At 41.9% G+C, this 21,533-nt stretch overlaps 1 protein-coding gene across 21 annotated transcripts in view; it reads left to right on the plus strand.

Moving 5' to 3' along the window:
- Positions 1 to 21,533, plus strand: part of LOC133236571 (zinc finger and SCAN domain-containing protein 23-like) — a 49,805-nt gene that overhangs the window by 11,397 nt on the left and 16,875 nt on the right. For 10 of the 21 annotated variants that reach the window (XR_009732925.1, XR_009732930.1, XR_009732926.1 and 7 more), the window contains exons 1-2: positions 13,738 to 14,608; positions 15,350 to 15,836. The exons of 3 other annotated variants lie outside the window; for them this stretch is intronic. Coding sequence is in view for 5 of the 18 variants with exons in the window: in XM_061398667.1 (XP_061254651.1) it covers positions 15,417 to 15,836 (420 nt within the window). In the remaining 13 variants the exon portion in view is untranslated. Of the gene's footprint in view, positions 1 to 2,806; positions 5,114 to 13,736; positions 14,609 to 15,349; positions 15,837 to 21,533 lie in introns of those variants that run through there. 8 more of the 21 variants (XM_061398671.1, XM_061398678.1, XM_061398679.1 and 5 more) reach the window with 6 other exon arrangements.

A 21,533-nucleotide genomic window follows, 5' to 3' on the forward strand; every position in this document is an offset into this window, starting at 1 on the left:
ATAGGGATTTTAGGATGAAGTTAAAGAAAATATAGTAGGATAAGTTTGCAATAAAATCAACTTCTCAAGTTAAATATATACTCCATATAGTGATATAATAGGCTTCCCAGGTGGCTCAGTGGTAAAGAATCCACAGAGCTATTGCAGGAGCCACAGGAAATGTGGGTTCGATCCCTGGATGAGGAAGTGGCAGCCCATTCCAGTATTCTTGCTTTGATAATCCCATGGACACAGGAGCTACAGTCCATGGGATTGCAAAGAGTTGGACACGACTAAGCAATTGAGCACATAGTTATATAGTGTTTATACTATTATAGTTTGAGTTCATAAGTTTTAAATGCTTCTCCAATATGCTGAAGCAGCATGTTTGTTAGCTTTTAAAATATTTAAAATATGAACAGATTAGGATTTTAGAGGAAGTATTTCTAATGAACTGAGTTTTTACATTTGCAATTGAAGGTTGAATGTTTGATTTGTTCTGTGCTTGTTTTTTTGTTTTGTTTTTTTATAGCTTTTCAAAAATTCTTAATTTTCTCAACAGCTGGTAAAACACCGAGAAACAAAATATGTTATATATGCTGTAGAGACAGATGTACTCTTAGAATGCAATGATGGTTCATGCAATTAAAATGACTTACAGTTCACCAAACTAACTTTCCTTGTTTTCTGATACTGATTGTACTAATTCTCTTATGCTAATTCTTTTATCTAGGATCCACATTCCTCATTATTTGAGAAATAATATTTGACTTAACCTGTAGGCAATGCAGTCACAAAGAGTTGGACATGACTTAGCAACTGAGCATGGACACAGACAATGGCATGAAGACCTTGGCTGTTTCTGTGATTATTCCAGTCTTCCAGACCAGAAGTTCTTAGTTGTCTCTTTACATTTCTAAACTTCCCTCACTTCTCTCTTTTCCCATCCTGGCTCCTTTTATTCACCTATGAAGTCTCTAGTGTTGAACTCATTTCAGGTGTTCCCTGGACCAGTATCCATCCCTCCCTGTGCCCTTGAAAAGTCCAATCTGAAAGAGATTTTTGGTTTTATTTTTGAGCAAGATGTAAGAAATTCAGTTTTATGATTGAGCAAGGTATAAGAAATATTGATTCAAATCCAATTAAATAGGCTTATTGGTTCTTGAAGGATAGTCCAGCACCCCTTTCAGCAGTTAGGACAGTGGACACTACATCAAGAAATGGTTAAGTGGGATGTCCTTGGTGGTCCAGTGGTTGACTCTGCTTCCACTGCAGGGAGCCTGGTTCTGTCCCTGGTCAGGGAACTAGGATCCTACATGCCTTGCTAAGTCGCTTCAGTTGTGTCCGACTCTGTGCAACCCCATAGACGGCAGCCCACCAGGTTCCCCCATCCCTGGGATTCTCTAGGCAAGAACACTGGAGTGGGTTGCCATTTCCTTCTCCAATGCATGAAAGTGAAAAGTGAAAGTGAAGTCGCTCAGTCGTGTCCAACTCTTAGCGACCCCATGGACTGCAGCCTACCAGGCTCCTCTGTCCATGGGAGTTTCCAGGCAAGAGTACTGGAGTGGGGTGCCATTGCCTTCTCCCTACATGCCTTAGGTGCAACCAAAAAAAAAAAAAAAAAGAGGAAGAAATGGCTAAGTGTCTTGCAACTAAAACCTACCTAGAGTTGTGGATAGAGCCCTGAAGATTCTCTTTCACTATAATTTTGAGTTGAAGGTCAGGACTCTAGGAGAATCAAGACTGTCCATATTTTTATATTTGGAAATGATTCCTATTTTCTGTATCTGACAATGCTTTCCTTTAAAAAAAGTAACTTCTAGTAGAAGATATTTTAATAGTTTCCTAGTAAGACAAAAGTTATTTCTGAGGAGATTCTAAATGAAAGTATACCTAAGGTCAAAATTTTATAAAATATGAAGATTTTCTGTTTTAGAATTTTTAAATACAAAATATATACCAACATATGTGGGTCATTGGTTAAATGTTGAGTTAATAATGGAGAGAAATGTAGATTCTTTGCAGAGGGAGATGGAGGATAGAGGAAAGTGTTTTTGGCCGAAGGACTAGAGTGAGGCAAGACCCCAATTTAAGACATGTTCAAGAGGCAAAGGGTTTCCAGTTTGTCTGGGTCACAGAGTTCCTGCAGGGAAGTGCAGGAGTGGGAGATTGTAGGTGGGGGCCAGATTGAGGGCCTTGAACACTTTTCTAATGCATTGAGTCTTTGTTTGATAGGCAGTGTAGAATCATCAAAGGTATAGTAGGAGCTTTTCAGTATATAGTCAGAGAATGCATACATGCATGCAAGTCACTTGAGTTGTGTCCGACTCTTTGCAACCCCATGAACCATAGTCCATCAGGCTCCTCTGTTCGTGGGATTTTCCGGGCAAGAATACTGGTGTGGGTTGCCATTCTCTGATTCTCCTATTCCAAGAATAAAAAAATACTGAGATTTAAAAAGAAATTTTGGAGTTTAGCTCATTTCATAGCTACTTGAGAAAAGTGAAACCCAAGTGGTTAGTTATGGTGATCTGTTTTTTAGCCATATTAAAAAAGTTTTTTAAAAAAACTATGAACAAAGATCACTGTGAATTATATGTAGTTTCATGAACACTTAGACTTGGAGCCCTGAGACACATTTTCAGTTCAGTTCAGTTCAGTCGCTCAGTCGTGTCCGACTCTTTGCGACCCCATGAATCGCAGCACGCCAGGCCACCCTGTCCATCACCAACTCCCAGAGTTCACTCAGACTCACGTCCATCGAGTCAGTGATGCCATCCAGCCATCTCATCCTCTGTCATCCCCTTCTCCTCCTGACACATTTTAGGCATCAGCAAAAAACAGATGAAAAGAGGAAAAGGATGGCCAAAATGTGAGAATACAAAAACGAATCAGAGGGCAACAATGGTGTCCAAAGAGAAAAAATAAAAAATAAAAAGATAGATACAGAGACATCTTTACCAAGTGATGTTCTTCATCTTCACAGTAGGTATTAGAAGTCCCTCCATCTCAGTTGTTTCAAGTGTCTTAGGTACTGGTGTCTCAAGCAGTGGTAATCTCTGCCTTTGGTTCTCATTTATTTTAATACTATCCATAAAAAGGAGAACTGGGAGAAGAACACAGTCTGTAAATTACCCTGTGATGTTTTTAGGTCTCTGGACCCACATTCAGATTTCCATGCTAGCAACCTTAGCTCTATGATGAAGTCACTGTTTCTTGGTGTCTACCTGTGTTAGAATCACCTGGGCTGTTTGAAGTGCAGTTGCCCGGCCCCACCCCGGACGGACAAAATCAGTGGTTAGGTTACTCAGAGGGACTCAGTTATTCAAAGAATTAAAACAGTGGAGGGCAAGCCATCCTCTGCCCCTTTTGTTGCTGCTCTTCCCATAGGTGGGTGTTGATTATTGCTTCTGACCCTGGGAACCGAGTGAAGGTAATTGTCAGTTGGTATCTTAAGAGACTCTTCTGGAGAGTGATCCTAAGGGCTGAAAGCTCAGAGGACCTGGTGCTAAGGGAACCTAGGGCTGCACAGCATCCGGTGAGAGTGGCCAGGTGTCCTCATTGGGGTAGAAAGAAACAAGCCCAGATTGAGTGGCTCCTGGACACCAGAGGTTACAAACGAACCCTCGTCGACTTGCCTGCCTTATCGATTAGGAGGAAACCTCTGAGCATGCACCTTGATAGCTCAGTTGGTAAAGAATCGGCCCGCAATGTGGGAGATGTGGATTCGATCCCTGGGTTGGGAAGATCCCTTGTAGAAGGGAAGGGCTACCCTCTCCAGTACTCTGGCCTGGAGAATTCCATGGACAGTCCATGGGGTCGCAAACAGTCGGACACAACTGAGCGGCTTTCACTTTCACTTTCTGAGCTCGCAAAGTTGGGTCAGTTGCCAGTTCAGTTCAGTTCAGTCGCTCAGTCTTGTCTGACTCTTTGTGACCCCATGAATCAAAGCACGCCAGGCTTCCCTGTCCATCACCAACTCCTGGAGTTCACTCAAACTCATGTCCATCAAGTCGGTGATGCCATCCAGCCATCTCAACCTCTGTTGTCCCCTTCTCCTCCTGCCCCCAATCCCTCCCAGCATCAGGGTCTTTTCCAATGAGTCAACTCTTCGCATGAGGTGGCCAAAGTACTGGAGTTTCAGCTTCAGCATCAGTCCTTCCAATGAACACCCAGGACTGATCTCCTTTAGGATGGACTGGTTGGATCTCCTTGCAGTCCAAGGGACTCTCAAGAATCTTCTCCAACACCACAGTTCAAAAGCATCAATTCTTCGGCACTCAGCTTTCTTCACAGTCCAACTCTCACATCCATACATGACCACTGGAAAAACCATAGCCTTGACTACACAGACCTTTGATGGCAAAGTAATGTCTCTGCTTGTGAATATGCTATCTAGGTTGGTCATAACTTTCCTTCCAAGGAGTAAGCATTTTTTAATTTCATGGCTGCAATCACCATCTGCAGTGATTTTGGAGCCCCCAAAAATAAAGTCTGACACTGTTTCCACTGTTTCCCCATCTATTTCCCATGAAGTGATGGGACCAGATGCCATGATCTTCGTTTTATGAATGTTGAGCTTTAAGCCAACTTTTTCACTCTCCACTTTCACTTTCACCAAGAGGCTTTTGAGTTCCTCTTCACTTTCTGCCATAAGGGTGGTGTCATCTGCATATCTGAGGTTATTGATATTTCTCCCGGCAATCTTGATTCCAGCTTGTGCTTCTTCCAGCCCAGCGTTTCTCATGATGTACTCTGCATAGAAGTTAAATAAGCAGGGTGACAATATACAGCCTTGATGTACTCCTTTTCCTATTTGGAACCAGTCTGTTGTTCCATATCCAGATCTAACTGTTGCTTCCTGATCTGCATATAGGTTTCTCAAGAGGCAGGTCAGGTGGTCTGGTATTCCCATCTCTTTCAGAATTTTCCACAGTTTATTGTGATCCACACAGTCAAAGGCTTTGGCATAGTCAATAAAGCAGAAATAGATATTTTTCTGGAACTCTCTTGCTTTTTCGATGATCCAGACATTGGCAATTTGATCTCTGGTTCCTCTGCCTTCTCTAAAACCAGCTTGAACATCGGGAAGTTCATGGTTCACATATTGCTGAAGCCTGGCTTGGAGAGTTTTGAGCATTACTTTACTAGCGTGTGAGATGAGTGCAATTGTGTGGTAGTTTGAGCATTCTTTGGCATTGCCTTTCTTTGGGATTGGAATGAAAACGGACCTTTTCCAGTCCTGTGGCCACTACTGAGTTTTCCAAATTTGCTGGCATATTGAGTGTAGCACTTTCACAGCATCATCTTTCAGGATTTGAAATAGCTCCACTGGAATTCCATCACCTCCACTAGCTTTGTTCGTAGTGATGCTTTCTAAGGCCCACTTGACTTCACATTCCAGGATGTCTGGCTCTAGTCAGTGATCACACCATCGTGATTATCTTGGTCGTGAAGCTCTTTTTTGTACAGTTCTTCTGTGTATTCTTGCCATCTCTTCTTAATATCTTCTGCTTCTGTTAGGTCCATACCATTTCTGTCCTTTATCGAGCCCATCTTTGCATGAACTTTTCCGTTGGTATCTCTAATTTTCTTGAAGAGATCTCTAGTCTTTCCCATTCTGTTGTTTTCCTTTATTTCTTTGCATTGATTGCTGAGAAAGGCTTTCTTATCTCTTCTTGCTATTCTTTGGAACTCTGCATTCAGATGTTTATATCTTTCCTTTTCTCCTTTGCTTTTCACTTCTCTTCTTTTCACAGCTATTTGTAAGGCCTCCTCAGACAGCCATTTTTCTTTTTTTGCATTTCTTTTCCATGGGGATGGTCTTGATTCCTGTCTCCTGTACAGTGTCTTGAACCTCTGTCCATAGTTCATCAGGCACTTTGTCTATCAGATCTAGTCCCTTAAATCTATTTCTCACTTCCACTGTGTAATAAGGGATTTGATTTAGGTCATACCTGAATGGTCTAATGGTTTTTCCCACTTTCTTCAATTCAAGTCTGAATTTGGCAATAAGGAGTTTATGATCTGAGCCACAGTCAGCTCCCGGTCTTGTTTTTGCTGTTGTATAGAGCTTCTCCATCTTTGGCTGCAAAGAATATAGTCAATCTGATTTCGGTGTTGACCATCTGGTGATGTCCATGTATAGAGTCTTCTCTTGTGTTGTTGAAAGAGGGTGTTTGCTATGACCAGTGCATTCTCTTGGCAAAACTCTATTAGTCTTTGCCCTGCTTCATTCCGTATTCCAAGGGCAAATTTGCCTGTTACTCCAGGTGTTTCTTGACTTCCTACTTTTGCCTCCAGTCCCCTATAATGAAAAGGACATCTTTTTTAGGTGTTAGTTCTAAAAGGTCTTGTAGGTCTTCATAGAACCGTTGAATTTCAGCTTCTTCAGCCTTACTGGTTGGGGCATAGGCTTGGATTACCACGATATTGAATGGTTTGCCTTGGAAATGAACAGAGATCATTCTGTCATTTCTCAGATTGCATCCAAGTACTTCATTTTGGACTCTTTTGTTGACCATGTTGGCTACTCCATTTCTTCTAAGGGATTCCTGCCCACAGTAGTAGATATAATGGTCAAGGTCAGGAGGGGTGGCCGTGAGAAGATACCCCTCATCCAAGGTAAGGAGAAGCGGCTGGGCTTCCGTGAAGAGATACCCATGTCCAAGGTAAGAGAAACCCAAGTAAGGTGGTAGGTGTTGCAAGAGGGCATCAGAAAGCAGACACACTGAAACCATACTCACAGAAAACTAGCCAATCTGATCACATGGACCACAGCCTTGTCTCACTCAATGAAACTAAGTCATGCCATGTGGGGCCACCCAAGATGGACGGGTCACGGTGGAGAGGTTTGACAGAACGTGGTCCACTGGAGAAGGGAATGGCAAACCACTTTAGTATTCTTGCCTTGAGAACCCCATGAACAGTATGCAAAGGCAAAATGATAGGATACTGAAAGGGGAACTCCCCGGGTCACTAGGTGCCCAATATGCTACTAGAGATCAGTGGAGAAATAACTCCAGAAAGAATGAAGGGATGGAGCCAAAGCAAAAACAATACCCAGTTGTGGATGCGACTGATGATAGAAGCAAGGTCCGATGCTGTAAAGAGCAATATTGCATAGGAACCTGGAATGTCAGGTCCATGAATTAAGGCAAATTGGAAGTGGTCAAACAGGAGATGGCAAGAGTGAACGTCGACATTCTAGGAATCAGCGAACTAAGATGGACTGGAATGGGTGAATTTAACTCAGTTGCCAGACCAACCACGAAAATGACAGGTCCTCTGAGTTTCCTAGAGAGGCGGCTGAGGAACCGACGGAGATGCGTTTGAGTGTTGTGATGTATTTCCAGTTCCTGGTGTGAGCTGTGGCTTAAATACCCCTTTCCTTGGTTGACTCAGGACTATAACTGGAGTAGGTGGAAACCTGGTTCATCCCGAGGCTGGATGCTCCATTTTTGGTTTAGTCGCCAAGTCACGTCCAACTCTTTTTGAGACCCCACAGACTGGAGCCTGCTGGACTCCCCTGTCTGTGGGATTTCCCAGGCAAGAATACTGGAGTGGGTTGCCATTTACTTCTGTAGAGATCTTGGGGCTGGATTGGGGGTGTTGTCCTCTTTTCCTAGGCCTGGCTTGGGTTCCTCTTCCTTGCCTTACATAGATCCCTCAGGACTGGACTCTTCCATGTTGGAGCTTCTGTAAGTTTCGGCGATGCAGAGAGCTAAACACAAACAGGGTACAGGGCTGGGTCTGTGTGCACCATCTGGTTTTCGAAGGAGACGCATTTACTAGCGGGGAAACTCCTCCAGTGTCCATCGGTTGATGGACCTTAAGGCTAAAAGATGGTTTCTTATACTTTTCGTGAACTTAACTGAGCAGTTTCTCAGTTTTCATGAAAAGCTCTTATAGTAATGGTCATGATTACATATTTGTAGAGGTTTAGTTCTTAAAAAAATAAAAACTATAACGCGATCCTCACAGTTTTGCAAAGCAAAGGGAAGTGCTCGTTCATTTCTGTGGCTAAGAAAACAGATTCAAAAGTGTGGCAGGGGAAGTAGAGGAGGGTGGCAGCTCATTACTGTCAGGTAAATGTAGAAGTCCAAGTTTCTACTTGATTGCCATTTAGGTTCTCCTTACTGTTGGGTAGGGGTAGAAATTCTGAGTTTCATGTGGTCACCACAGACACTGTGTGAGCGCTGATTAGTTATTGCTGAGTGATGGTGGAAGTCCGGACCTCACTGGCCCTTTTCTGACGTTGCCTTAGTGTCACCATTCCCTACTTACCCTGCCACAGTAGTTTCAGGGAAAACCAGCTAAAACCTAAGGTTTAATTAAGATCCAGTCTCATAACACAGTACAAAATAGCAATAAAAAATCCGAAATACCAAGAACCAGGAAGATCGCAAATGGAATGAAAAGAGATGCCAACACCAAGCGAATAGAGGTTTTAGAATTAACAGAGGTTTTAGAATTAACAGAAATTTATAGCAATCATGATTTAAAAAAAAAAAGCTTCGATGAGGGACTTTCCTGGTGGTCCAGTGGCTAAGACTTCTCTCCTGATGCAGAGGGCTCCAGTTCAATATCTGGTAGGGGAATTAGATCTCACATAGTGCAACTTAGGGGCTTCCCTGGTGGCTCAGAGGTTAAAGCATCCACCTGCAGTGCGGGAGACCTGGGTTCGATCTTAGGGGCTTCTCTGGTGGCTCAGAGGTTAAAGCATCCACCTGCAGTGCGGGAGACCTGGGTTCAATCCCTGGGTCGGGAAGATTCCCTGGAGAAGGAAATGGCAACCCACTCCAGTATTCTTGCCTGGAGAATCCTATGGACGGAGGAGCCTGGTGGACTATAGTCCATGGGGTTGCAAAGAGTTGGACACGACTGAGCGACTTCACGTCACTTCTGTTGCAACTAAAGATCCTGCATGCTGCAAGAAAATCAGAGATCCGGTGTACTGCAACTAAGACTTGGTGCAGCCAGATAAATGTTTTTTTAAAAAAGCTTCAATGGGAAATTGTGAACACATATAAAAGAAGTGAAAATATAGAAAGAAACCCTCAGCAAGGAAATAGAAAGTCCTAGCAAGTAAATAGAAAATGTAAAAAAAAAATCAAGTGGAAATTTGAGAACTGAAAAATACAGTTATAATATTAAAAGCTCTGTGGGTGGCCTTAACAACAGGATGGAGGCTAGAGAAAATCTGAACTAGAAGACTAAACAACAGGAATAACCCAATTCTAACAACAGAGAAAATAAGCTGGAGATGGGGAAAAGGAGAAACAGAGGGTAGTAGGCTGAAAAAATAGTCACCCAAAGATACGTTCACTTCCTAATCACCAGAACCTAAAAATATTATGTGGCAGAACAGTGAATATTATTTTATATGGCAAAATAAGTGATTAAGGATCTTGAGAAAAGGAGATTATCCTGAATTATCCAGAAGGGGTCCAGAATGCCATAATAAATATTTTTATGAGAGAGAGGCAGAGGGAAATTAGACACACAGAAAAAGGTGATGTAAAGATGCAGGTAGAGATTGGAGTGGTGTGACCTCAAGCCCCAGGGACACCAAGGGATGACCAGGAGTGGAAGAGACAAGAAATGGGGTCTCTACCTCAGAGTCTCTGGACAGAGCCTTGAGTGTAGACTTCTGGCCCCTAGAATTGTCAGGATAAATTTCTGTTGTTTTAAGCCACAAGTTTGTGGTAATTTGTTATAGAAGCCAAAGGAAACTAATACAGTGATACAAGGAACTTCAGGGATTTGTGCAACTGTAGAAAGATGTAATGATCATATCAATGAAGTCCCAAAGAGGATGGGGCTTAATAACTACTTAAAATAGTGGCTGAAAAGTTACCAATTTTGGCAAGAGAAGTAAACCTGCAGATTCAAGAAGGTGATCAAAATGGAAACAGGACAAACCCAAGGAAATCCTTTCAAAACAGCATCACAATTAAACTACCCAAACCCTAAGACAGCGAAAAGATTTTGAAAGCAGCCAGAGAAAAATGACATCTGTAGGAGGAAATTCAAATGACAGTGGATTTCTTACGAGTAATGAGGCCAGAAGAGACTGACATGGTATTTTTAAAGAGCTGAAAGAAAGAAACTATCAAGCCAGAATCCTGTACTTGGTGAAGATATCCTTCAGGAGTGAACAGAAAAATCAAGACGTCCTCAGATGAGTAAGATGTAGAATTTGTCACCAGGAAACCTACATTTAAAAAAAATGGCAAAAGGACAATCTCTAAATAGAGAATAATCAGGAAAGAAAATGGGTAAATACAGCAAGCTTTCCTACTTCTCCTGATTTTTCTAAATTATGTTTAACTGTTGAAGCAAAAATTGTAATTTTGTCTGCTGTGGTGCTAAATATATTTAGAGGAAATATCTAATTAAGAGAATTATAAGTGGGAAGGGCAAGAGATGTAAAGGAAAGTAAGGTTTCTATACTTCACTCAAATTGGTAAAAAGATGCTACCAATAGAACGTGATAAGTGTGTATATATAACTGGAAACCTAGAGCAACTACTTAAAAAAAAGTGTACAAAAAGATTTACCAAAGATGGTAAAAGTGGAAGCAGTGACAGATTTTATTTTCCTGGGCTCCAAAATCACTACAGATGATTACTGCAGCCACAAAATTAAAAGATGCTTGCCCCTTGGAAGAAACACTGACAAATCTATGCAGCATATTAAGAAGTAGAGACCTCACTTTGCCGACAAAGTTCTGTATGGTTAAAGCTTTGGTTTTTCCACTAGTCATGCACGGATGTGAGAGTTGGACCATAAAGAAGGCTGAGTGCTGAAGAACTGATGCTTTTTAACTGTGGTGTTGGAGAAGACTCTTGAGAGTCCCTCGGACTGCAAGGAGATCAAACCAGTCAATTCTAAATGAAATTCACCCTTAGTATTCCTTGGAAGGACTGGTGCTGAAGCTCCAATACTTTTGCTACCTGATATGAAGAGATGACTCACTGGAAAAGACCCTGATGCTGGGAAAGATTGAGGGCAGGAGGAGAAGGGAGCACAGAGAATGAGATGGTTAGATAGCATCACAGACTCAATGGCCATGAGTTTGAGCAAACTCTGGGAGATGGTGGAGGACAGAGGAGCCTATTCGTGATGTCACAGAGTTGGACACTAGTTAGCAACTGAACAACAACAAAATATCAAAAACAGATAAATCAAAATGCAGTTAAAAAAGGAAAAATGACTTCTTCTTGAAGTAACCTACAGGAAGCCAAGAAAAAGAAAATAGAGAAATATGGGAATTCCCTGACAGTTCAGTGGTTAGGACTCCGTGCTTTCACTGCAGAGTGCCTGCAGTGATCAAATCAGGTTTGATTTGGGAGACTAAGATCCTACAAGCTGCACAATTCTGTCAAAAAAGAAAACAAATGAAAAAATAAATATGAAATGGCAAAATTATAGAAGCAGAGAACAGAGTCCTGGTCGCCAGTCATTAATGAGAAGATGGGAATTAGGTGTGTTCATAAAAGGGATTAATGTAGTGATGGAAATGTTCTGTATCTTGACTGTAACAATGCTCTGGTTGTGACTGTACTATAGTTCTGCAAGATATTGCTATTAGTAGAAACTTGGTAAAGAGTAAATGAGATCTCTGCATTCTTTCTTAAAACATATGAATCTACAATTATATTAAAATAAAATTTAACTTTAAAAAGCAAAATGTAAGCATAGTGTTTTGTGAGTAGAGAAAGTAATATTGAATTCAAGTTTCAGTGTGCAGAAATCAAGCTTTATTGGAAGAAAAAAGTTAATTCTCAACTAAGAAAACCTATCTTGAGGTCAGTTGGATAGAATTAGATGAATTCTATCTGCAACCTGAATCCCTCTTGCCAGGTAACATAATAAATTCACAGGCTCTGGAGATTAGGTGAGCAGTAGACTTCTTGGTGAGGGTGGAGCAGGTGGTGTCATTATTCTACCTACCGCCAGTAGTCTGCTGTCAGCACCCAACAGTCACTCTATAGCAGTACCTCAAAATACTTCTCGTTCTTTTTATAGCTGCCTCGGTAGTTATGCCACAGTTTATTCAGTCAGTCACTTATTGATGGACATTAGGTTTGTTTCCAGTCTTTTAGCTTGACTATCTAAATAAATAACCTTGTGCATATGTATTTTGTAGATTTGTCAATATATCTTTCGGATGGATTTCTATTGCAGGGACAAAGAATAAACTTATGTAAGCAATTTTGCTACATTTTATTATTTTTCCAAATAGGGGCTGTACTATTTTGTGTTCCAATTAAGAGTGCATAAGAGCTCCTCTTTCCTCATGAATAGAGTATATTGTCAAACTTCTGAATTTTTTCCAGTCTGATAAAATGACTAATGGTACTTGAGTGTAGATTTTAGTTTGTATGTTTATATTTAGAGTGAAGTTGAGCATCTTTACAGACATTTGAGCACTGCTACAATTTCTTATTCTGTCAGCTCTTCATTTCCTTTGTCCATTTTCTCCATTGGGTTATTGGTTCTTTTCTTTTTTTCTCTCTTTTATTTTTAAAAAATATTTCATTTATTTGACTGGGCCAGGTCTTAGTTGAGGGACGTGAGGTCTTTGATCTTTACTTCAGCACGTGAACTCTTAGTTGTGGCATGTGGGGATCTAGTTCAATAACCAGGGATCAAACCCAGGCCCCCTGCATTGGGAGCTCGGTGTCTTAGCCACGGGACCACCAGGGAAGTCCTCAGTTATTTTCTTTTTAGAAAATATTTTAGGAACCCTTTATATATTTGGGATATTAGTCCTTTGTGATATGTTGCAAACATTTTTCCAGTGTATTAGTTTTCTTCTGACTTTTCTTTGTGGTATTTTTTGATAACCAATCCATTTTATTTTTAGGCAGATTTACTTATTATTATTTTTTTTTTATTGCTTTTGGAAATTGAGGCAAGGTTTCCTGTTCCCAGATGTTTGAATTATTACTCATGTTCTTCTAATACATTTATAGGTATATTTTTTACATTTGTTTTTTTGATCCATTTGGAATTTATCCTGATTGTGATATGTGATGGGCGATATTAATGCAATTTTACTTTTGACCAAATGGCTATCAGTTGTTCTAATACAACTTATCTACAAGCCCTTCATTTCCCCCATTGATTCATGATGCCACCATCATTTACTAAATATCCATATGTACCTCGGTCTAGTGCGTGGTGCGTGCATACTTACTCATGTCCAACTCTTTGTGACCCAATGGACTGTAACCAGCCAGACTCCTCTGTCCATGAGATTCTCCAGGCAAGAATCCTGGGGTGTGGTCCGTTTCTGTCTGTTCTTACACAGTATCACACTCAATTGTAGGGACTTTATAACGTGTGGTGATATCTGATTAGTATGTCCCTCACTATTGTTCTTCAGAGGGTATCATGGCTATTCCTATTTTCCCATTTGAACTTTATAATCAATTTGTCTAACTCTAGAACAGTATTTGTTGATACTTTTATTTTAGAAGATTGACTTCTTTGTTGAGTCTTTTGAACTGTCTTTTTAGCATGTGGCTTTCTATTTGTCTAACTATACATTTGGCCTTTCAGGAGGTTTTCCCCATACAGGTTTTGCAATTTTTTCCCTACACTTAGTCCCACTTATTTTCTTTCTTTCTCTTGTTGTTGTTGCTGCTGCTGTTGTTACTATAAATTAGTATTCTCTTACATTATATCTTGTAACTTTATCACTGGTTATTTGCACATTGGAAAGTACTGCTTTCAGTGTGTTAATTTTATATTTTTGCTGCTGCTGCTAAGTCGCTTCAGTCGTGTCCGACTCTGTGCGACCCCATAGACGGCAGCCCACCAGGATGCCCCGTCCCTGGGATTCTCCAGGCAAGAACACTGGAGTGGGTTGCCATTTCCTTCTCCAGTGCATGAAAGTGAAAAGTGAAAGTGAAGTCGCTCAGTGGAGTCGGACTCTTTTTACTAAATTATCTTTTAGTTTTCCCATTGAACTCAATGGGTTTTCAGATGTATACCCATTATCATTAGCACATAAAAGGGAACTGTAGAAGGTGAAAACGTAAGCAGAAACCGCCAGGTTGACCCTTGAGAAGTGTGTAGAAGAGGTCCCCTCCTGAGTCTGGAAGACCTCAGGAGAAATCCCTTTGAGACATCTTTAATATCAAGGGTGCTGAAACCCAAATAAACGTGAGTGAAAAAGCATAGGATTTACCTAGCTCAGATAGGCTCGCCATGCCTCGACCACCCATCAGTTGGGAGGAATGGGGATACTAGCAAGCGGAAGACTAGCAGAAGGCGAAAACTATCGTCAAACTGCGGGCCTGTGAATCCTCCGTAGTCACCTCTCGAGAGTGCACGGGAGAACTACCGAGTAGCAAGCTCACTCTTCCTAGAGTGGCGGCGGAAGTGACCAGATGCTCCGTACTCCTTGGCCGCTTCCGGCCTTTGTGGGTCGCTCTTGGTGGGTTCCGGTTCGGAAATCGTTAGAGACTTCACCCCCTTGAATCCGGGAGGGAAACTTCTGCTGGCCTCCTGGGGCTGCGGTTGAGCGAGCTTTTGCTGCGAACGCGGCGGGTGGGCTGCTGGCCGTCTTCGGGCCAGGCTGGAGCGGGGCATCCTCTGGTACTCACTTGCCCAGGTGGGTCCGCGAGAAGCTACTTGAGGCAGAAGCTAGCCCCCAGCCCTCTGAGAAGGGGGGGTCACAGCCCGGGATGAGGGGGAGACCTGGCTGTGCGCCTCATACCTCCTGGGCTTGCCTCGCGCTGTGTACCCTTCTTGATTCTGCGCCATCTGACATTTCCGAACACTCGTCGGTCACAGGCGCTGACCCACGTCCTAGGGCCTCTTTTTCAAGCATCCCTTTATATTTAGAATTACAGGTACTAGGGTAGAAGAGGGCCTGAAAAAACAACGTCTCCAGCTTTTTTGCTTGATAAAGAATCAGGAGCAGAGAGATTAAGTCCCTGCGGAAATAAATTCATGTAACTGCAGCTTTTATGACAGTGATTTCCCATTATGCATCATCTGAGTTTTTAAAGAATTTAAAAAGAAACTACTCAATGATGTCTCAGCTTTTTGTTATAATTTGTTTGCTGTAAATGTTTGTTTATTCCATTTAATTCTCCTTTTTTCTATTACTAAGTGGAAATATTTCCTTCTTAGTCTTACTTTTCTTGTCCTGAAAATCCTGAAACAACTTAGCACCTTTTACTTATTCTTTTTCTTTAAATTAGTCTATTGAGTCTTTTTTATCAGAGCATTTCTCTGAGTATAGTAGATTACCCTGGAGGCAGCTTTCGAGGTGCATATTTAAATTCTTAGAATTTGCAATTTTTGTTTATGGTGTAGTTTGGGTTAATGATGATAGCTTCTCCCTCAGTTCCAGCCAGAAAAAAACGACACAGGAGATCTTGCTTGAAGCATTGATAAGCTTTTGTATAGCAGTGATGGCATATACTTGGTCTATCCAGGCCATGAAGGACCGGGAAGAACTTTTGGAAGTAAAGATAGAGGAAGAGGAGCTGGAGGAGGAGCATAAATATGCCACTACACAGGATCAGAACCTTCAAAAGAACACCACCCACAGTAGGGAGGTCTTCCGACGGTACTTCAGGCAGTTCTGCTACCAGGAAACATCTGGGCCCCGTGAGGCTTTGAGCCGACTCCGGGAACTTTGCCATCAGTGGCTGAAGCCAGAGACCCACACCAAAGAGCAGATTCTGGAACTACTGGTGCTGGAGCAGTTCCTGACCATCTTGCCTGAGGAGCTCCAAGCCTGGGTCCAGGAACAGCATCCAGAGAGTGGGGAAGAGGTGGTGACTGTGCTGGAGGATTTAGAGAGAGAGTTGGATGAGCCAGGATATCAGGTGAGAACATAGATGTGGTGTCTGAGAAGTGAATTACGGATTTCTAGGCCAGAATGAAGTCTAATACTATTTCACAAAATGTATCCTTGACAAAATTGGTGCATCAGAAAGGGGCCTGAGTGTCACAGACGTTGGTTAACGTAATCCTAACTTACTTATATCTTTTTTGTGGAAGGATTGTGTATTTCTTTATTAAGCTGCAAAATTCTGTTTGGTGAAATGCTGTCCAGAAACAGACTTGTAGTACAGAGAAAATGTTAGATGATTAAAGGGTGGGCAGCAGCCTCTTGAAAGGGACATCGTTTCTGTACAACACAAGTGATTAAGAAATAAGGTTTTGCAGATATATCCTCTGCCTTGTCTCCATTAAAGGATTAAAAGATTGAGAAATCAAAGTCACCATCTCAGGAATGAGATGTAGGAGCAGAGTGGAAAATTAGGGGGGATGGGCATGGAGGGGACCCATGTTTCTTTGAGTGGTTGAAAGCCCAGTTGAGTTGAAAAGGTGAGATGTCAGTAGAAGAGTTGAAAACAGAGACTGGAGGACCTTGAATATCAACCTCTGGAGTTTAGATTTCATTCTGTAGGACAGAAGCTCCTAATCTGTTCTCTCTGAGTCTAACTGAGTTTTACTAAAACCAAGATAGAAAAAAAAAAAAAAAGAGGCAAATTATGTTCAACCATTTTGTTTTGTTTTAACATTGATAAAGACAGTGCTTTTCAACCAGTACCTCAAAGGGCATTTGGCAATGTCGTGGGACATTTTTCAGTACCTCAAAGAGCATTTGGCAGTGTCTTGGGGCATTTTTGGTTGTCCTAACATTGAGAGGTATCACTGGCATCTAGTGGCTGAAGGATACTGCTAGATAATCACAGTGCTAATGAAACGGAAGTATAATCTAGCATCGAAGTACAAAGCCTGAAGAGGGAAGGACCATGTGGCAAAAAGGTCTAAGTTGAAAATAGGATCATGAAAGTGTGACTGCAAAGGAAGAGGCATATCTTAGGTAAGAATTCAGTCAGTTCAGTTCAGTCACTCAGTCGTGTCTGACTCTTTGCGACCCCATGAATCTCAGCATGCCAGGCCTCCCTGTCCATCACCAACTCCCAGAGTTCACTCAGACTCACATCCATCGAGTCAGTGATGCCATCCAGCCATCTCATCCTCTGTCGTCCCCTTCTCCTCCTGCCCCCAATCCCTCCCAGCATCAGAGTCTTTTCCAATGAGTAAACTCTTCGCATGAGGTGGCCAAAGTACTGGAGTTTCAGCTTTAGCATCATTCCTTCCAATGAAATCGCAGGGCTGATCTCCTTCAGAATGGACTGGTTGGATCTCCTTGCAGTCCAAGGGACTCTCAAGAGTCTTCTCCAACACCACAGTTCAAAAGCATCAATTCTTCAGCGCTCAGCCTTCTTCACAGTCCAACTCTCACATCCATACATGACCACAGGAAAAACCATAGCCTTGACTAGATGGACCTTTGATGGCAAAGTAATGTCTCTGCTTTTGAATATGCTATCTAGGTTGGTCATAACTTTTCTTCCAAGGAGTGTCTTTTAATTTCATGGCTGCAGTCACCATCCGCAGTGATTTTGGAGCCCCAAAAAACAAAGTCTGACACTGTTTCCACTGTTTTCCCATGTATTTCCCATGAAGTGATGGGACCGGATGCCATGATCTTCGTTTTCTGAATGTTGAGCTTTAAGCCAACTTTTTCACTCTCCACTTTCACTTTCATCAAGAGGCTTTTGAGTTCCTCTTCACTTTCTGCCATAAGGGTAGTGTCATCTGCATATCTGAGGTTATTGATATTTCTCCCGGCAATCTTGATTCCAGCTTGTGCTTCTTCCAGTCCAGCGTTTCTCATGATGTACTCTGAATGGAAGTTAAATAAGCAGGGTGATAATATACAGCTTGACGTACTCCTTTTCCTATTTGGAACCAGTCTGTTGTTCCATGTCCAGTTCTAACTGTTGCTTCCTGACCTGCATACAGATTTCTCAAGAGGCAGATCAGGTGGTCTGGTATTCCCATCTCTCTCAGAATTTTCCACAGTTTATTGTGATCCACACAGTCAAAGGCTTTGGCATAGTTAATGAAGCAGAAATAGATGTTTTTCTGGAACTCTCTTGCTTTTTCCATGATCCAGAGGATGTTGGCAATTTGATTTCTGGTTCCTCTGCCTTTTCTAAAACCAGCTTGAACATCAGGAAGTTCACAGTTCACATATTGCTGAAGCCTTGCTTGGAGAATTTTGAGCATTACTTTACTAGTGTGTGAGATGAGTGCAACTGTATGGTAGTTTAAGCATTCTTTGGCATTGCCTTTCTTTGGGATTGGAATGAAAACTGACCTTTTCCAGTCCTGTGGCCACTGCTGAGTTGTCCAAATTTGCTGGCATATTGAGTGCAGCACTTTCAAAGCATCATCTTTCAGGATTTGAAATAGCTCTACTGGAATTCCATCACCTCCACTAGCTTTGTTCGTAATGATGCTTTCTAAGGCCCACTTGACTTCGCATTCCAGGATGTCTGGCTCTAGATGAATGATCACACCATCGTGATTATCTTGGTCATGAAGATCTTTTTTGTACAGTTCTTCTGTGTATTCTTGCTACCTCTTCTTAATATCTTCTGCTTCTGTTAGGTCCATACCATTTCTGTCCTTCATCGAGCCCATCTTTGCATGAAATTAATTGAAAATTATACAGATGGAGGTATAGAGAAGGAAGAAAGAATGGAGAACTCTACTCAGCAGTCTATTCTAGGCTAAGCACTAGGGATTTTCAAGCTTGAAAGACTAGTATAACGGAAACACTCCTGAGTTCAAGATCGTAGGGGAAAGTGAATTGGTACTCTTGCCTGGAAAATCCCATGGATGGAGGAGCCTGGTAGGCTCCAGTCCATGGGGTTGCGAAGAGTTGGACACGACTGAGTGACTTCACTTTCACTTTTCACTTTCATGCATTGGAGAAGGAAATGGCAACCCACTCCGTTGTTCTTGCCTGGAGAATCTCAGGGACAGGGGAGCCTGGTGGGCTGCCGTCTATGGGTCGCACAGAGTTGGACACACCTGAAGCGACTTAGCAGCAGTAGCAGCATCATTCAGCAGATATTTATTGGCCATCTGTTGTTTACTAGGCACTGGGAATGCACCAGTGAAAAAAGTGTAGAGGGTTGCTGCTCTTTTTTCTTGGCCACACCATGTGGCATGCAGGTCTTAGTTCCCTCACCAGGGGTTAAACCTGTGCCCCCTGCATTGAGAGCAGAGTCTTAGCCATTGGACCACCAGGAAAGCCCCAGTCTGACGTTTAATTCCAATTTAAAGTTTTTAATATTAACATAATCACTCTAGCTTCTATGTTGCGAAAGTTCTACACTGGGCCTGGGGGTGGGGAAGGAGAACATAGGGAACAAAGTTAGAAGCAGGGAAACCAGTTGAGGAGGCTATAGCTATAAGCAGTAATCCAGGTAAGAGATGCTGGTGCCTGACTAAAATAATAGCATTGGAAGTGGCAAAATGTAATTGGATTCTGATACATTTTGAGGATAGAGCTTGAGAGGATTTGTGTTTATATAGGTTGCAGGATATGAGAGAAAGTGAGTTAAAGATTATTCCAAGGTTTTTGGTTCGTACATCAGGTAAAATGAATTCGTCATTCACTGAGATAGTAAAGATTGAGAGAGACATAGGTTTGGAGTAAAGGGACGGGAATCAAAAGCTAGGTTTTAGATGTGTTAATTTTGAGATTCTCATTAAATCCAAGTAGAAAGTTTGAGCAAGCAACTAGATATAAAGAGTTGGGATTCAGTGGGGGTGGGCAGTGGAAATCTGTTCTAGAAATACAAAATTGGGACTTGCCGGAATATGAATGGTATTTAAAGCCATGAGACAAAAAGAGCATCAGGGGAGTAACCAAATTGGAAACTGGAGAGTGGCCAGGGAGGTAGGAAGAGAACCAAAAGAAAGAATGGGATTCTTAGGCATAGGCGGAAGTAACTTGGTTTTAGTCATGAAGAATTTGTATTGCCAACCAGTCCTTTCCTTTGAGGCTTGCTGTGGGTAGCTAGTGGTTTATGAGGCCTAGTCAAAGATCCAAGGACAGAAGGCACAGTTCACTGTACTGGGCTTTTTTTGCTCTCTTCTCCCCCCAATTTGAGGGCTTCTCAGGTGGTGCTGGTGGTAAAGAATCTGCCTGCAGTACAAGAGATTCAGGAGATGTGTGTTCAGTCCCTGGTTTGGGAAGATCTCCTAGGGGAGGAAATGGCAACCAGCTCCAGTATTCTTGTCTGGAAGATACCATGGACACGGGAGCCTGCTGGACTATATTCCATGGTGCCGCAAAGAGTTGAACAGGACTGAGTGACTGAGCACACACACCCCAAAATTTGAAGTATCAAAACATCTTTTTCTGTACATTTGAGATAGTATTCTGCTGATTTTGGCTCTTATTCTGAGGGAAAGATTACAAAATGAAACTGTCAGAGAAATAGTGTCAGTGTATGGTAATTTTTTATTTACAAACTTTAGCCATTGAAGGGTATGTGTGTGTGTGTGTTAGTTGCTCAGTCATGTCTGACACATTGTGACCCCATGGACTATAGCCAGGCTCCTCTGTTCATGAGATTTTCCAGGCAAGAATATTGGAATGGGTTGCCATTCCCTTCTCCATAGAATCTTCCTGATTTAGGGATTGAACCCAGGTCTCCTGCATTGCAGGTAGATTCTTTACAGTCTGAGCCACTAGGCAAGCTATTGAAGAGGGATGGGGAAGTAATTTGAGGGCCTATCACATGCCTATGTGAGGTGCTTTACATGCATGTCATATAATCTCAGATGTCATATAATCTCCGAATGATTCCTAGCCTAAGGTGACAGAGCTATCGATACTAAACTAAGAAACAGAGTAAGTAATTAGATTCCAATTCCTGTTTTTATACTACCATGCTGGGGAAACCTTTTTTTCTTTTTTTTAAGTGCAAGAGGCAATGGGCCCAATGGAGGAAAGGAAGCTACAGAGTGGTTGAAATTGCTGAGTAAATGAGTTAATTGAAGGAGCAAGGGTCAAAGGGAAGCAGAAAGGGATGACATTGAAGGCAAAAGTAGAGATACAAGCCTTGAAAAAGAAAAGACTTCTTCCTCTAAGATAGAAGGAAAGGAGAAGAGTAAGAGAGGGGAGATAGGTAAAGTGAAGTTGAGAGGATTTTTTTGAGATGGTCGTGATCTTGGAGAAAGAAAGAAGGGGGATGGGGACCTCAGAAGAGCATTGTCTGTTAGGAATATGAGAGATTTCTCTTTTTCCTTTCCTCTTTCCTTCTTATACCCTCTTTCTTTTCTTTCTCCTTTGTTCCCTTCTTTCTTTGTCATTTCTTTCATTATTTCCCTTTACTTTTACCCCTTCCTTTCCTTCTTTCTCACTTCTGTCTTATTTCCCCATAAATTCCTTTCCACTTCTTTCTGCCTCTGCCTCTTTTTACCTTCTTTTCCCTCTCTTTGTCACTTCTCTATTTCTTTGAGCATAGACAAAAATGTAAAAGTGGTACATTTAATATACTTTAACTGTCAAGATAGGGGAAGTTACTTCCAACTGGGGAAGGGAAGGTTTCCCAGAAGAGGTGACATTTGTATTGGCCTTGAGTAGGATTATGGCAGGCTGTTATGTGGAAAGAAGTTTATTTCAAGTTTCAGAGAGCTGG

This window comes from Bos javanicus, chromosome 23, assembly GCF_032452875.1.
Source record: "Bos javanicus breed banteng chromosome 23, ARS-OSU_banteng_1.0, whole genome shotgun sequence".
NCBI lineage: Eukaryota > Metazoa > Chordata > Mammalia > Artiodactyla > Bovidae > Bos > Bos javanicus.